We start from the raw sequence: 17,593 nt of genomic DNA, 5'->3' as shown, positions 1-17,593 counted from the left end.
TTTTGTTACATACTTTGTGTTCCTGACACATTATTCATATCAGGAGTCACTCTTTGTGCTATTACCGTGCTCACGGGCGTCAAGACGTACATGTACACATGCGGAAATCTTTTAAAATGCTCAAAATTTTCTTTTTTAAAAAAACTAATTACAGCATATTTTAGCATATTATGACACTTTTCAATCAGCACCACGTGATCTTAATGAGGGTCAAATTGCGGCGGATCACCTAACTCGTCCTCAGTGACGAGTTCAAATCTAGTTTATTCTACATTTCTGTAAAATACCTGTTAGCACGATATCTCAAAATTGCCGTGAGCTATGCACATGTGCACTTCAAGGAACATTTTTACATTATCAATCATATCATCCTAATCAATTGTCATTTCTTATTCATATCTAGTAGGCATAAACTTTAGGTCAAATTGGAGTACCACGTACCAAAATATTTTGTGTGTGCGTTGTAGTATGCGCACACGTGCATCAAAACTTTAAAATGCACAAAATCACTTTTTGATTAAATTAGAGCCGATTTCAGGCCATTTTGAGCATTTCAAATTTTTAGAAAAATTTTCCACTACGCGAGCGTAAAAATTTTTGCGTGCGCAGCTCGTACGGAAGCGAGAAATTACATTTCTTTTTACATATTTTGGGTTTCTGACATTGTATTCATTAATTTCCATTCTTTTCAGTCATCTTATGGCCAATAGCAATGTCGTACGCGTGCATCAAACATAGGGATCTTTGCGCGCTTTTGTGCCGATATACAGTATGCTAAAATCAGGCCTATTTTTAATCAGTTATATCTCCTTAGGATGAAAGGTGACCTCCAATTTTTATTACATATTCTGAAAGCACATGAGTTGTAGATACGATTTTATAGATCATCATGGCTAATCGGACATTGTGACGTCATTATATTGCCCTCTGAAATTAAAAAACTGAAGTTTTATATATGATATTAATATTATGAAAGATAATAAGTCCCTCACCAACAGGCGTTTGTCAATGAGAGTTTATGCATATCTCATATCAGGAGTCAACATTTGTGACATTACTATGCGCACGTGCATAATGACGTGCGCGTACACGAGTAAATCTTTTAAAATGCTCCAAATTCTTTTTTAAAAAATGAATTAGCGTATACTTTAGGCAATTTTTAGCATTTAAAAATTGTTCGATCCGCACCACGCACACTTCTTTGAGGGTCAAAGTGTGACGGATCACATAATTCGTCCTCAGTGACGAGTTCAAATCTAGTATTTATATCTGTATTTATATTTTTGTGATGTGTATATTATATTGTTTTATTGTACAGTATAAGCACAGGAAAGCAAATTTCATGTTATTATATGCAGTGGCATATCTAGAAGTCTTGAAATGGAGGTGCTAATGGGGGCGCAAAGGTGAAGTGGGGAAGGGCTCGATGATCAGTTGAGGGGGCGCTACTTCGCAAAATAAGGCGATTTTTAACTACTTGAGCGTGATTTTTTGGGGGGGGGGGCACGACTGAGGCGCAAGTAATATTTTTTGGGGTGTGCACCCCCGCGCCCCTCCCTCCGTAGATACGCTATTGATTATATGTGACAATAAATTTATCTTGAATCTTAATGAGTAAGTACTACTGTAAAAAGCTTACCGAATAATTTCTATAAGATATATAACATTGTTGTTTTTTGTTTCCCCATGTTTTTTTTATTACCATATTTAACAAGAAGAAACACGTGAAAACAATAAATTACAAAATCACTCATACAAGCACTACATACAGGTTGTGGATTCAGTTGCTCCTTCCTTGCTGAAGTTCAGTTCCAAGTTCATGACAATTTGAAATGTTGACCTACCTAGTTTGTTAAAAAATTCATGCAAAACACCAATCAAGTCTGCCAAGGAAAGGTCATAGTCAGCAACAACGCCCTCTATCTGGTGAAACTCAGCCAAGTGAGTCGCATCCAGTGTCTCATTCCGGAACACACGGTCAATTGAGAAATACTTCACAGGGTGAAATTCTTCCAACTAATAAAATAGAATAGAATACACTTACTATGAACATAGGGCTTTTCCTCATTGACATAATGAAAACGTACGTTAAACTAGAAATTAAAAAATAAATGAAAAACAAAAATAAAATGTTTAACGCCGGTATTCTTAAAACGAACTTTAGTTGAACTTCTTGAACTAGAACCTCATTTAGTCTTGTTGTAACTTCTACTTAAATTTGTATCCATAAACAACATTGAAGTTCGTATGACTAATTCAAGTCCTAGTTTTTAGTTCAGCTGAAGATGGCTGGCAAGCAATGACTAACAAACTGACCAATGCAAAGAGCTAATTTTAATAGCAGACAAAATTTTAGAGATCCGGTATTAAACGCTGATAAATATTGAGCTGCCGTTTGTCGTTCAAAAACATAGTTTTTCATAATTCATAATAGACCATCATTCGCTTAATTAATTTTCTATAATAACAACTGATAACGATAACGATAGAAAAATTATTCTGTCACTAAATGGTTGAGCCCGAGTAAGGGCGGCGCCACCTTTGCTGTTGTTAGAGTGAAGCTACGTGGCCACTATGCAAGGACATTTTGCGCTGATCCTTGTAGATAAAGCAATAAAATCTTTGGATGTTGGAGGGTATTTCTCATAGAATAAAGTGTATCTCTTGTTATCCAAGTACCGTATATACTTGTGTACAAGACGACCCACATACAAGACGACCCCCCGAGTTTAGAAAGAATTTTGGAGGATTTTAGTACGTTGGGTCACATAAGACGAACTCCGTTTCACCGTCGGAATTCATATATTTTGCTGCCCTTTATGGTCTTGATACTACATGTAGCTTGCTAAAAACGGAGTCAAATGTAGGGCTACTCTTCAAAATATACAATGTTATGGGCTTTTATATGTTGATCAAAATTTTATTTCCCGGTATTGAAAATTGCGTTCATTCATATTAACATTAATAGGTTCATTGCAATAGTAAATTTGTATGTTACGGACGGTCTGCACATACGACCAACGTGATTTAAAAAACTTATATTTGTCGTGTGTATAAAATGACCGCCGTTTTTCAATTGTAATTTGATATGTTAAGCCTTGTATGCAAATATATATGGTATTACTGCAGTTTTGGTGAAGATGAGACAATACACTGGGAGATAAGTTACATATTTAATGTGCACATGGGCATAAAATAAATCAAAGGGCCAAAATGATTTTGCTTTAATACCGCATTATGCTCAGTTTTAATAATTACATTTGAAAGACGATCGACGTAGGGCCACTAAACAAGAGTTTATTACAGGCTGCAAAAAATTGCTGTCGGGTCGGATATTGTGCACCTGTGTTATAAATAAAGGTACCATCCTATTGAACTTGCCATGAAATCTCTGTAACTTGTAGTGTATTCCAAAAATACTGATTTATGGATTTACTTACATTTAATTATGTAGATGGCTTGACAGCGCTTTAGACAAAGTAGCTTAATAGTATAGGCTTTCATTAAAAATTGATTTAACACCTTGGTGAGTCTCTGTGGCACTCTAGATTTAACACCTGCAGTAAGTGAGGCTCATTGGCACTCTAGAAATCAGGCTTCCAATTAAAGGGAGCCACCCTTAATTATCATGTGAACATGAGATGGTGATTATAAACAACCATAATGGCTTGTAACTCAATTCATTAATGGTTTCTGCGATTCACTTGAGCTGTGTTACACTGATTTACCTGAGCTAGTTTATACAGCATTCGAGCACTGACAGCGGTAGTGTGTGTACGAAGAAGGTTCTTCTTTGCCTCTTCTATATTCCAGTCATACTTATATCTAATAAATTCCAAGACAACAACAAAAACAATGTATAAATGAACTACTGTATGATCAATCAAAATTTTATTTGATATAATTATTTTGTATTTCATCATCAAAAGTCAAAAACCGATTAAATGTTCAAATAGTAAAAATATATATAAAAATATTCAGAGTAAGAGGGTTATTTGATTTGATTATTTCTATAATTTGCGCTATAAAAATGTTTAATTATTGTTATTAAGCTGTTAAGCCTTTTGGCATTAAAATGTATTAAGACATGTGTGGAGGAGATTGTAATGGACTGTTCAAGGATGTCAACCAATCACAACTGACCACTCAGAACACCGCAATGATTATGCACTTGTCTCACAAACACGCGTGTCCCACAAATGCACATGTTCACATACGTTTATGCTATCATTTTGTGGGACCTTAACGACAATATCCAAGGGGGCAGGGCTTAGTGGAAAGTTCTATTTTTTAATGGGGATTATGAGTATGTGTATTCAGGTTACACAATTCTTATGTCATTCGGAATAAATTGTAACCGGCTCTGGCAAAACCAGTCGTTTGTAGGAAAAATTAGAAAATGAGTTGTTAGTGTTCTCAGATTCTGCATTAATTCTTCTTTAATACAGTGCTTATTTGATGGAAATTGGTTGAGTAGTATTAGCAAAGTTATGAATATTTAATTCATTAGATATCAGTCATGCAGGTTTTTAGAAAACAGCTTCCAAAGATGCCAAAATCAATAGATTATTGTATTTTAAAAATACTTTTAATATACTTTTTAGTTGGATTAAGTGATTGTTATTTTTCAGAAATGTTCTTCAATATATCTTCTTTTATAAAATGCAAAAACTTGAAAATGTTCAAAATTATGATTATCAGCTATTTTGGGTGCTGGTAGGAAATTTCAAATTGCAACAAACAGAGGGTTTTGCCAGAGCTGGGCACAACTTTTATCCATTTAGTTGCCCGTGCAACAGATACTAACTAAAATTGGCGGCAGTGCTTTCTCTGTAATATAAGGCCCAGAAAGAGATCTCTTTATTTATACACGGCAAAACCCAAATTCAACGTAGAAAATACAATAATTAAAAAAAAAAAAATAATAATAATTATATAAAAATTAAAATATTAACAATAAATTCATCACAACAAATATTATCAATAATAATAATAATAATAATAACAATAACAACAGAAAATTACAGATAAAAAACCTATTCAATTTAAGGTAAAACATTAAAAGAAACGAGAAGAATTCTCATAAACAGATTAAAAAAAATAAGATATAAGATTCAAAAAGGCAACTCACACAGAATTTCAGAAAGATAACACATTTCAAACAAACACGGAAACAAGCAAACACAATCATCAGTTCATAAAAGTTTTAAAATTTGGAATCATTCAATTTTATTTTAAACTCGCAGAGACATTTTGAATTTTTCAGTTTTTCATCGAAAGAGTTTTTTTGTTTATATTTAGTTCTTGGAACACCAATATAATAAGAAGGTAGCCAACAAAAAAAAATCTTTCCTGAACAGCAGAAGAAAATCTTTCCTGAACAGCAGAAGAAAATCTTTCCTGTATTGTGGACAATAATTTTCAACTTACCCTTGTGAGCCAAAGCCTCCTTCCGAGTGGACTTTTTTTACCCTCTCCAGGTAATCCATCGGGAATTCTGTGGCATACATTGGATCTATGAGATAAACAAAATAGAACAATGAAACAGTTGATTTGGTTTTTGTAATTCCAAACATATGTATCTTAGAACAGCAAACTTTTGACTTTACAGCCTACATGAGATACTAGATCAAGCCTCGGCCCAGCTGTTTCAGGGACCAACATACGAAAGCCTATAGCATGAAATTCTGATAGTGAAAATTACCTCCATTTTCTTATAATTTGCAATAATTATACTGTATTCGCTATATCAATGTAGCAGATTTACTAAAACAAATCTTTGATAAATTTTTCTTCTGACCACAAAATTTGCAGCCCTCCAAAAATGTTTTGTGGCCCAAAATTGGGCTGTGGCCCTTAAGTTTGCATCGTTCGTCTGTTATGTTAGAACGTTCATCAACATTGAGACGCTCAACACATTACAGCACATCATATATTGTAACAGACATATGTTCTACATTCTGTTCCCATTCATTGATTGGTAACTGACTAATTGATTGTCTACTACATACCTTGGATAAAAAATGTGTCATGGGCATCCCTTGCAGGATGTTGCTGCGGCTGAAAAAGGGCATCAAAATTCCAGAAGGAACTCTCAACATAATTATTCGTCGGCATTTCCGTGAATCTAAGAGCGAATGAATAAAATTATTTATCTTGTTCCAGTTCTTAAATATAAATGAGATTAAGGCTCTGGATTGAAAAAAAAAATTGAATGTAGTGCACCAGATTTTTCTGACACAATAAAAGGTATTTGACGAAAAACTTGGAATGGTAAATCAGAAACAGATTTTTGAATATTCAACAGGGGTGGATTTAGAGGGGGGGGGGGTGGTGTGCAGACCGGGTCCGGCCCACCTTTTTGGAAGTTAAAAAAAAGAAGAAAAAAAGAAAGAAAAATGGAAAATTGACCGCCCAAAATGCCTCAGAGGTTATTTTCAGGTGTTTTTCAAAACCATAAGCACTTACATGAACCAGAGCATCTGGGTAACTATTAAACCAATTACTCTTCTAAAAGAATAAAGATGCAATTGGGTTTCTAAAGTGCACACGAGCCATGGATCTACATTGGACCTGCATGAAGAGACTTAGATGTACCAAGTAAACCCTGGGCAAAGAGCACCTCAAACCAGCGCCAACGTTAAGGCTGTAGTTAGCGACATCCATACACAATGAAAAGAAAAAGTTTGAAAAGTAGTCCCGCAGTACTTACCCCATTTCTAAAAAGATTTGTCGGAACTCAGCTCGCACTTTCATAAGAGGATGAAGATGCCCCGACACTGGCATGACTCCCATTGCATTGAAATTATAGGCTTTAAAATTCTGCTCCTTCCACGAACCACTAACAAAACAAATCAAATAATTTATAATTTATCACAATTATTATAATCATATGTTTAACATGTTGGCTGCCAGCGTTGAGTATACTCGTCCCACAGGGTGTTGTTGAGGGTGCCAGGAACGAGTATACTCGTCAAAATCGGGGTAACATTCTAGCGTTTATTACTTCTTTGTTACATATTGTAGAACCAGAGACTTAACGGATGGTAGTTCGGGGAAGATAACCCTAGACGATAACGTGCAGGTGACATATGTATGTTTGTTGTGTTATGTTGCCGGTAGTACACTCAAGCAGCACAAGTGGGGGAATCCTTTGAACATATACCAATCCATGCAAAGAGCAGACGAGATAAACTCGCACTTGGCATAGTCAATAAAAAGTGCTGTCACAGTGCCGTCGATGAGTTTAATCATCCCCTAATATTTTTCGGCCAATTTATTAGACATATCATTTTGATGATATATGACTAGATAAAATTTTGTACATGTAAACTTGTTCTGGCACATAGGAAGGAACCTTAAAAAAAGGTCTGGCAGTCGACGTGTTAAAGCAAAACATCCTTTTAAATTTTACATTTGAAAATTAGGCTAATTTATTTATTTATTTTTTTTTACCTGGAGAGCATCTCTGGTGTTAAATCGGTTTCCAACTTGCTGACTGAGAGACAGAAGTTCACACCCTTTGATACTTTGAAACTCTTAACAACTCTGTAAAAATGAAGTGGAAAAATTGAATTATTACAAATGAAATTCTACTAAATAATATAATACTGTAAAACCTTGAATAAAAGCCCAATGGGCTTAACCTCGAGACGCCATCTCGAATTGAAGCCCCCTTTTTAGTTTGCAAAAGTAGCCTCAGAAAGAAGCCAGTCTCGAAAGGAAGCCCATGAGCCTCTTTTTCATGGTAGTACAGTAGGCCTACAGTACACTGTACGTGAATTCCAAAAGAAACAAATAATTAAAAACCTGCTTGGCTTGTACAGTAGTTTAGATGATTTAATGCCAGTTAATACACTCCATGATACAGACAGACTTATTTATTGTTTTATACTAGTAATTCCCAAAATTTACAGCATTCATTTTGAAAAGAAGTCCAGCTCTCAAAGGTCTAAAAAAAAGAAGCCCAGGGCTTCTATTTGAGGTTTTACGGTATATAACAAACATTAATAATATATTACTAAATGTCAATTTGTCCAAGTATACAATTAATATATGTAACATGTATATAGTGATAATAATCTGCTAAAAATGGAATAAACTCTAATATAATATAAAAAGTAGCTCCAAAATATTCATTCAGTATAAAATGTCTGACTTCTATGCATCATTTGTATATTTCAATTTACCTTAAAAAATACAAATGTCAAATCTTTGTTAAATATTTGCTTTAAAAAATAAAAAAGATCATTCTACAGTAATGTATTATAATAGTTATTCTCCTTAGTTAAAAAGAAATTGTAAACCAATTTTCAAATACAATGAAATATATAAATACTTGATTCCAGTCCATAAATGTTGTCATAATTAGTGAAAACGCGTAAAAATAAATCAATTTTGGCATCAATGGCGTTCCATAGTACTTATTTGCATGGCATTTATACTATAATTTCTGTTGGTTTCTAATTCCCATCCAAGATTCAACAACATAACATGTTTCTCGACATGAACAGACGCTGGTAGTGCTCTCCGAAACTATCTAATACTAAGAAAAATAAATAAATTGGAAAGTTGTGGGAAGCCTAGTAATACCAAAGAGTATAGGATTGCTGTAATACCAAAGCACTTTGAAAATTAGTGCTCCGTACTCAAAAGTGATATTTATTAATTTGACACCCATAGTTGACACCAAATCATAAGAAGCAGACAGGGCATGACATACCAAAAACAGTGGTTATGAACACATAAACTTCATTAATTTTTATAAGCAATCGAACAAAAACATTCTTCTTAAGTATTATTTTTTGCACTTACACTTCCATAATTAGTTTCCTTTTCTTCAACTCATTTCTTTCTTTATCTGGAATCGAATCAATTCCTCCTGCTTGGACTTTCATCACCTGTTCTTTTGCTATGTCTTCTATTGAGGTAACCTAAAATATATAATCTTAATCTGCTCACTTGTTCTGCACATAGAGACTCGTATTTTGTGCAATATAAATGAATAACCTTTAACCTTTAATCATAACTTCCTCTAGCTGTAGAAACTAAGGCTGGGCGTGGAGGTCGATATTTTAAGGGTGGGTGGTGATAACATTGGTAAAGTGGATTTTAAGGATGTGCAACGGGATTAATCTATAATATAGGTGGGTGGAGGGCCATGGTACTATCTTTAGACTGGGTGGAAATTTTCAAGTTGGGTTCCCGTGAATAAAGAAATTGCCGTAAATTACCGTACGTAATTCCTAAACGTAGTCACTGTCATGACTGATCCGTCCAGAAACTCCCAGGCTAATCATGATTGGTCAATAATATCGGTGATTAGCTTGATCATGCAGTTGGCCTAACGACTGATGCTTTAAGTTGTTTTTTAAGAAATAGCGCCAACTATCTTGGTAACATTGAGTGCTCTACTGCCTGATGATTCTGCAGCACCACAGCCATTTTTCTTGCAGATTTTCTTGTTATTTCGACCAATGGATAACAAAATTAATGTGTTTTTTTTTTTTTCCAAATATCATATAAGTAATTACGTTTACATTTAAATGTAGCATTATTTTGTTTTGTTATTTTGAATTCCACATTATGTATTGCTTTTATGTTTATCGTTTCAAAACGATAAAAATAATTATTAATAATGGATGCTGTTACTGTAAGCTTATGTACATTGTTATGTGCAAAAATACTGGTTGCCTAGAAACTGTAACTATAGAAATTCAGTATGGAAACTTCCTGCGAATATGTTCCCACGGTACTCTAATGAGAAGCAAAGACACAGCACTCAGTAGAGTACAAAGCTACGAATTAACATAATAAGTCAGGTGCTAAAGAGTTCACTATACACATGTAATTCGGGTAGTGAAGGGTTAATTTCGTTCGCCTATGTTTATACCGCTTCTTATACGTTATTTGTGTAACAATCAGGGGTGGTGTCATGCCCCGGCAGGTGGTGGTCCAGTCCAATGTCCTCGGGGGCGATAGTTTTTTTCCTGACGATTTGTGGCTTTCCACCTCATATGACGCCACCTCTGGTAATAATTCAAAGTGTATATTTAACAGCCAGGCGTGGAATATATTGTAGCCTCCACTACTTTTAGGCCCTTTACGAAAGGGTTTCTCGCTTACGACGTCCTTTATTTTTTCCAGCTTGCATGGTTGTGGAAGATCATAACTTGCTTTTTACAATCATTTTTTTTCGGCGCTGATTTGACTAACTAGGCTGTAAATATAGGCCTACAGATGAAGGCCCAGCATTTGCAAACCATTATGACAATGTTCTCAAGTTCAATTTACAATCGATTTGATATAGTTTCTGGCGCTCCGCAAAAGCCATGCATTTTTTTTAGTATTACTGTTACCTAGCATAGGTCACATGATTTGAGTCGCCGATTGTGTCTATTGATTTCAACAAATCGTAGAGACAAGCGTAGCCCCATTCACCTCACGCACAATAACTACATCCTGGTGTTAATGTGAATCAATTCAATTCAAAACACTCCTTTCATATTAAGTCTATCATAATACAATACAATGTAAATGTTTAAAGCCTGGTATACAATCGGGGAAAAAAAATCTACTGTAATAAACAAACTACAGATAATGCAATGTTAAAATAAAATGCGAGGCCTCACCACAAAATGGGATGCATCGTTGGTGAAATCATATTGAGATATTCACCTAAATGGGTCAAAGTCAAAATTTGAATGTTTTTGAATAACTTGATATATTTTATGATTGTATACTTTCTTTCCAAAAAAGTGTTCTCTGCACATACAGTATTCTGTAATTCTAGTCCTATTATGTGCACAGGTTAGTTTATCTTTGAGGCCAATTTTCAGCAAATGTGGTTCTCATACAGTATACCTAAACTTTAAATGCTCACATCTCTCGATCTACTTATCCTTGGGAAGCCCTTCAAAGACCAAATTGATGCTTATAATATGATCTACCCATATATAATATAATATAAATTTTTGATTATCTAACCATGAGACTCATTTTGTGGTGAGACCTTGCTAATACGATTACAGTAAAGGTATAAAAATAATAATGATAGTGAAAAAATTTAAAATGCACTTAAAAGCAAGTAAAACATTAATAGATGATACATAAGAGATGTATTGTTTCCTTATTGTTCTATTATTATTCTGTAATTTTAGTATTCTTATTTAGGGACCACAGTGGAAAAAAGTTTTCTGTTCTGTGTTTTTATTCTTGAATGTTTTTTACTTATTACTTCAAAATGAATAAATAAAATAAAAATAAAGATGAAAAAACTATTAAATGAAGATCAAGGTCATGTTTAGCTACTTTTAAATTATGAATTTGCAATAATATTGAAGTCATTATATATCATTAGCTATATAGATTAATTACCTCACACCGAGTTAATACGATAAGGCTATCAGTGAAAACAATTCAATTTGGCATTCCTAAACGTATCACTGACATGACTGATCCATCCAGAAACTCCCACGCTAATCATGATTGGTCAATAATATCGGTGATTAGCTTGACCATAGAGTTGGCCTAACGACTGATGCTTTAAGTTGTTTTTTAAGAAATAGCACCCACTATCTTGGTAACATTAACTGTTTTACTGCCTGATGATTCAGCAGCACCACAGCAATCTTTCTTGCAGATTTTCTTGTTATTTTGACCAATGGATAACAAAATTAATGTGTTTTTTTTTTTTGGTTGGTCAATAATATCGGTGATTAGCTTGACCATAGAGTTGGCCTAACGACTGATGCTTTAAGTTGTTTTTTAAGAAATAGCACCCACTATCTTGGTAACATTAACTGTTTTACTGCCTGATGATTCAGCAGCACCACAGCAATCTTTCTTGCAGATTTTCTTGTTATTTCGACCAATGGATAACAAAATTAATGTGTTTTTTTTTTTTGGTTTTTTTTTTTTTTTCCAAATATCATATAAGTAATTACGTTTAAATTTAAATGTGGCATTATTTTGTTTTGTTATTTTGCATTTCATGTTATGTATTGCTTTTATGTTTATCGTTTCAAAACGATAAAAATAATTATTAATAATGGATGCTGTTACTGTAAGCCTATGTACATTGTTACGTGCAAAAATACTGGTTGCCTGGAAACTGTAACTATAGAAATTCAGTGGGGAAACTTCATGTGAATATGTTCCCACAGTACTCTATGAGAAGCAAAGACACAGCACTCAGTAGAGTACAAAGTCATTTCAGTATTTTGTTACAGTTCAGGAATGTACGCGCTACGCATTAACATAAATAGGTCAGGTGCTAAAGAGTTCACTATACACATGTAATTTGGGTAGTCAAGGGTTTTCGTTCGCCTATGTTTATACCGTTTCTTATACATTATTTTGTGTAACAATCTGGGGTGGCGTCATGCCCTGGCAGGCGGGGTCCAGTCCAATGTCCTCGTGGGCGAGCTTTTTTCCCGACGATTTGTGGCCTTCTACCTCATATGACGCCACCTCTGGTAATAATTCAAAGTGTATATTTAACAGCCAGGTGTGGAATATATTGTAGCCTCCACTATTTTTTAGGCCCTTTATGAAAGGGTTTCTTGCTTATGACGTCCTTTATTTTCTCCAGCTTGCATGGTTGTGGAAGATAATGCTTTTACAATCATTTTTTTCGGCGCAGATTTGGCTAACTAGGCCATAGATATGGGCCTACAGGTGAAGGCCCAGCATTTGCAAACCATTATGACAATGTTCTTAAGTTCAATTTACAATCAATTTGGTATAGTTTTTGGTGCTCCGCAAAAGCCATGTATTTTTTAGTATTACTGTTACCTAGCATAGGTCACATGATCCGAGTCGCCGATTGTGTCTATTGATTTCAACAAATCATAGAGACAAGTGTAGCCCCATTCACCTCACCCACAATAACTACATCCTTGTGTTGATGTGAATCAATTCAATTCAATACAATACATTCATATTCAGTCTATCATAATACAATACAATGTAAGTGTTTGAAGCCTGGTATACAATCGAAAAAAAAAAAAAATCTACTGAATATTCAAACTACGGACTATGCAGTGTTACAATAAAATGCAAAGCCTCACCACAAAATGGATGCATCGTTGGTGAAATCATATTGAGATATTCACCTAAATGGGCCAAAGTCAAAATTTGAATGTTTTTGAATAACTTGATATATTTTTAATGATTGTATACTTTCTTTCCAAAAAAGTGTTTTCTGCACATACAGTATTCTGTAATTCTAGTCCTATTATGTGCACAGGTTAGTTTATCTTTGAGGCCAATTTTCTGCAAATGTGGTTCTCATACAGTATACCTAAACTTTAAATGCTCACATCTCTCGATCTACTTATCCTCGGGAAGCCCTTCAAAGACCAAATTGATGCTTATAATATGATCTACCCATATATAATATAATATAAATTTTTGATTTTCTAACCATGAGACTCATTTTGTGGTGAGACCTTGCTAATACGATTACAGAAAAGTATAAAAATAATAGTGATAGTGAAAATGCACTTAAAAGCAAGTAAAACATTAATAGATGATACATTAAGAGATGTATTGTTTCCTTATTGTTCTATTATTATTCTGAAATTTTAGTATTCTTATTTAGGGACCACAGTGGAAACAAGTTTTCTGTTCTGTGTTTTTATTCTTGAATGTTTTTTACTTATTACTTCAAAATGAATAAATAAAATAAAAATAAAGATGAAAAAACTATTAAATGAAGATCAAGGTCATGTTTAGCTACTTATAAATTATGAATTTGCAATAATACTGAAGTCATTATATATCATTAGCTATATATTTTACAAAACTTACTCCTTTAGAAAAAAAATATTTGAGTTTGAATGAATTTAGTACAAACCTTTCTTTTAACTCTAGGCCCTCCTTCAGCTTTTTTGTCCATTATCAACCAACCGGCAGACATTGCTTTGCTAAACCCTATCTTTGCATTTGGAGATGTTTTCTGTTAACAAATTACAAACAATACACATTTTTATATCAGCAAATCATCATACCAAGACCTCTATGCCCTTCACATTCCTACTGTACCCTCAGGGGTACATTTAGGGAGGGGACCGGGTCGGGCCAGCCCCCCTCTTTTTGGAAAGTAAAACAATAAGATACCATTGTCAATTACTGTAAGCTCATATGGCACACTGAATTGTTGCAGTTCAGTAATCAGTGCATCAGTGTTTGACCATAATAGGTATACACTTATGGTCCTTGGTGGAGAGACAACCGTACCTGTAGATAAAGCACCTACTCTAAAGCACAAACGATTTGCCCACCATGAGTTCAACCCAAACTCATGGTGGAGAGCTTAAATTGAAACTGCTGCAAAGACTGCCCCCAAGTATCTTCTTTAAAATTGGTCAATACTTAAAATCTTCTTATTTAATGTTATAAAAGATTACTAAATTGTAATAATGTGCTCCCATACCTACAACTGTAAAAAAAAAAAAATCCCACTAGTTTAGTTTTTTTTGTTGTATCTGAGTAGATTATTGTAAAACTAGCTGAAAACTATTTTATAAAAGTAATTTCTTGAATCACAGCTACCATGAGTTCTTCTTGTAACATTCCTTCCTCTGCTGAAACAGCTTCAAAGACACAGGCTTCATGGCTGCCATGTTCCAAGAACAACTTTCCTTCCTCAGTCAATTGCCAATGTTTGTTGGAAACTTGCTCTGTTTGAATGACCTGTACAAATACAGTAATATAAATTTACAAGATTAAAATAGCATTGGCCACATTGTAGATGTTTGTAAAAAATTAATCATTCTTGCCTCAATCTTAGCCATCCAATTGGTTGAAAGTGAGGGAATAAAATTATTGTTTTTAGTATGCCTCTAAAGGAACATTATTCAATTTTTTCAACCCAGAATCTGACTAATATTAATATTAGTTGATTAAATCAAAATAAGCAATTATCTAGGCTACTCTCGTGTATTAAAAATCAAATTAAAAATTAAATACTACTTATTAAAACATACTTAATTAGTACAATAAATAATATTTTGTCCGGTATTAGGTGTTGGGTTGAAGTTGTCCTAGCCTGAGCTCGGGGCCTAGAGATAATTATTATTATAAGTCAATCGTGACGTCATCATTGCAACAAATTTAGATGTAGGCCTACGGCCAGGCAGAAGGCTACCCGGGCCTCCTCCTACTACTACTAGGCTGTAGCCTATGCCTAGTTATGAAATCATCGCACGAAACTCATCTCATCGGATGTTGCCATGTGCGAGAGTGCCAGCAGACCAAGAAAGCGAAAGCTTCATTACACGACGATACCACAGTTAGGCCGCGTTGCGCGATTGAAGCTGAAAGCAACGTAGTGCAGAAGTTCGGCTTATGAGTTAGAAGCAAAGAAAAATGTATTTTCAGAATATATTCAATCCATTCGACTGCCCCAATATTACTTTTAAGCAACTATAATATTATGTCTAGAATGTTGTTATAATGATTACTTTCTGAGTAATTATTCCATTTATTAACGAATACCTCAAAACGTTCGTCAAATTTAGCCTAGCCTCACCGTGGGGTAAACAGAAAATTCACAGGCTTATTCGAGGCCCTTCATACCGACGGAGGCGATGATGTCGCCACACTCTTGCACTTTCTTGGCCTAGCGCGCTCGCACATGGCAACCCGATGAGAAGAGTTTAAAAATTGAATAAAAATAGAAAAAATAATTTTTCTTCACTTTTCATTTTTGTTGTCAATTTCTAATATACGTAAATATGTCATATGTGATTTTCATCCATGTAGCTTACATATTTTTGGCACAACAAAAATAAATACAACCCAGACAGTGTATTAAGATAGGCCTAGTCTTCAGTTAGGACGCAGCCGGCGTTTCAGCCAGGTCCAATCAATGTAAACATTGCAAGGGGTCTATTATTATACAAAAAATAACAAATTAATTATAAGATATAGTTTTGATAAACAATCATAACAATCACAGCTATATCTCATTAACAATAACTAACAGCCAAGTGTGCATTTCCAAACAATACAAGCGGCTAATACAGATATGGTGAAAACGAATTAACGAATACCTCAAAACGTTCGTCAAATTTAGCCTAGCCTCACCGTGGGGTAAACAGAAAATTCACAGGCTTATTCGAGGCCCTTCATACCGGCGGAGGCGATGATGTCGCCACACTCTTGCACTTTCTTGGCCTAGCGCGCTCGCACATGGCAACCCGATGAGAAGAGTTTAAAAATTGAATAAAAATAGAAAAAATAATTTTTCTTCACTTTTCATTTTTGTTGTCAATTTCTAATATACGTAAATATGTCATATGTGATTTTCATCCATGTAGCTTACATATTTTTGGCACAACAAAAATAAATACAACCCAGACAGTGTATTAAGATAGGCCTAGTCTTCAGTTAGGACGCAGCCGGCGTTTCAGCCAGGTCCAATCAATGTAAACATTGCAAGGGGTCTATTATTATACAAAAAATAACAAATTAATTATAAGATATAGTTTTAATAAACAATCATAACAATCACAGCTATATCTCATTAACAATAACTAACAGCCAAGTGTGCATTTCCAAACAATACAAGCGGCTAATACAGATATGGTGAAAACGAACACAAGCCTGGCATATGCCACAAAACGGGCTGACGGTGGTGTAAAGCTTCCTGTCCGTACGTACCACAGCATAGTACAACACACGTTACTTAGCCTAGCTAACGGAACAAATTCAGCAAAAAACAGCAAAGTCAACTTACATCTCCGAGAGATCTAAGACTATTTACTGCTCCAACTATCTGCTGATGGTCTTTTTCCAGAAGTGAGGCTATTTTAACAGTATCTATAACTACATATTCGTTTACAAGTTTCAGAACCTCTACGCCCAGTGCGTCCGCCATCATGAAATGGTTGCCAGTGTTTTCATGCTATGTTCAAGAAATTGCATCATTTTTTTTTTTTTTAGATAATAATCAATCGTACTGGAATTTCCCTGACTCCCCACTTTTATTCTTATATCATCTAAGCACCGGCTCCTACTAGATTATAATATCTGGTTTTCACAACCTTTTTTTTCAATCGTTTTCCTTTAAATTCACTGAAATGGCAAAGTTAATAAACAATATATAGAACAATACATGAAGTAGAAAAATGTGCTTATCAAATTGAAAAATGTTTTTAATTTTTACGGCGGTACGGCGGTGTATAAAGACCAATAGAAAGTATATACTCTATAATAATAGTCTAATCATGCTTATGTGTTGTTTCAGGTATTCTCTAAAATTAATCAATTTTTTTTGAGGTTTTCAAGATCACCCTGGCTCCATGTCATTGGAGGTTGAATTTTTTTTTTTAACTCTTTAAACTTTCAGATTAACAAATATTTTCCTCATCCAATACTTACTAAACAACCATCTAATAATATTTGCATAGATTAAACAAACGGTAGGTGGTTTATTTTGATCAGTGTGTCTTAGCATGATTCTTTGAAAGAACAATTGAATATTGTAATTAATTTGTTGGATATTTCACCACACCACCAGAGGCTGACTTGGGGGGGGGGAGTGGGGGAAGGGCAAACCGGTCCGGTGTCCCTTTAAAAGTTAAAA

At 34.5% G+C, this 17,593-nt stretch overlaps 1 protein-coding gene across 1 annotated transcript in view; it reads right to left on the bottom strand.

Moving 5' to 3' along the window:
* The window catches only part of LOC117105418 (phenylalanine--tRNA ligase alpha subunit-like), a gene marked incomplete in the record, with an annotated part of 21,381 nt that extends 4,469 nt beyond the window's left edge, over nucleotides 1-16,912 (bottom strand). The window contains 10 exon segments of the mRNA XM_033246545.1: nucleotides 1,845-2,016; nucleotides 3,729-3,825; nucleotides 5,431-5,515; nucleotides 6,012-6,127; nucleotides 6,713-6,841; nucleotides 7,456-7,548; nucleotides 8,815-8,933; nucleotides 13,859-13,960; nucleotides 14,557-14,697; nucleotides 16,745-16,912. Of these exon segments, the coding sequence (XP_033102436.1) occupies nucleotides 1,845-2,016; nucleotides 3,729-3,825; nucleotides 5,431-5,515; nucleotides 6,012-6,127; nucleotides 6,713-6,841; nucleotides 7,456-7,548; nucleotides 8,815-8,933; nucleotides 13,859-13,960; nucleotides 14,557-14,697; nucleotides 16,745-16,888 (1,198 nt within the window).
* Nucleotides 16,913-17,593: the final 681 nt, after the last annotated feature.

This window comes from Anneissia japonica, unplaced genomic scaffold (genome assembly GCF_011630105.1).
Source record: "Anneissia japonica isolate Jap-2015-1 unplaced genomic scaffold, ASM1163010v1 scaffold1875_len173011_cov181, whole genome shotgun sequence".
NCBI lineage: Eukaryota > Metazoa > Echinodermata > Crinoidea > Comatulida > Comatulidae > Anneissia > Anneissia japonica.
This window is presented reverse-complemented; position numbering and strand designations above follow the sequence as displayed.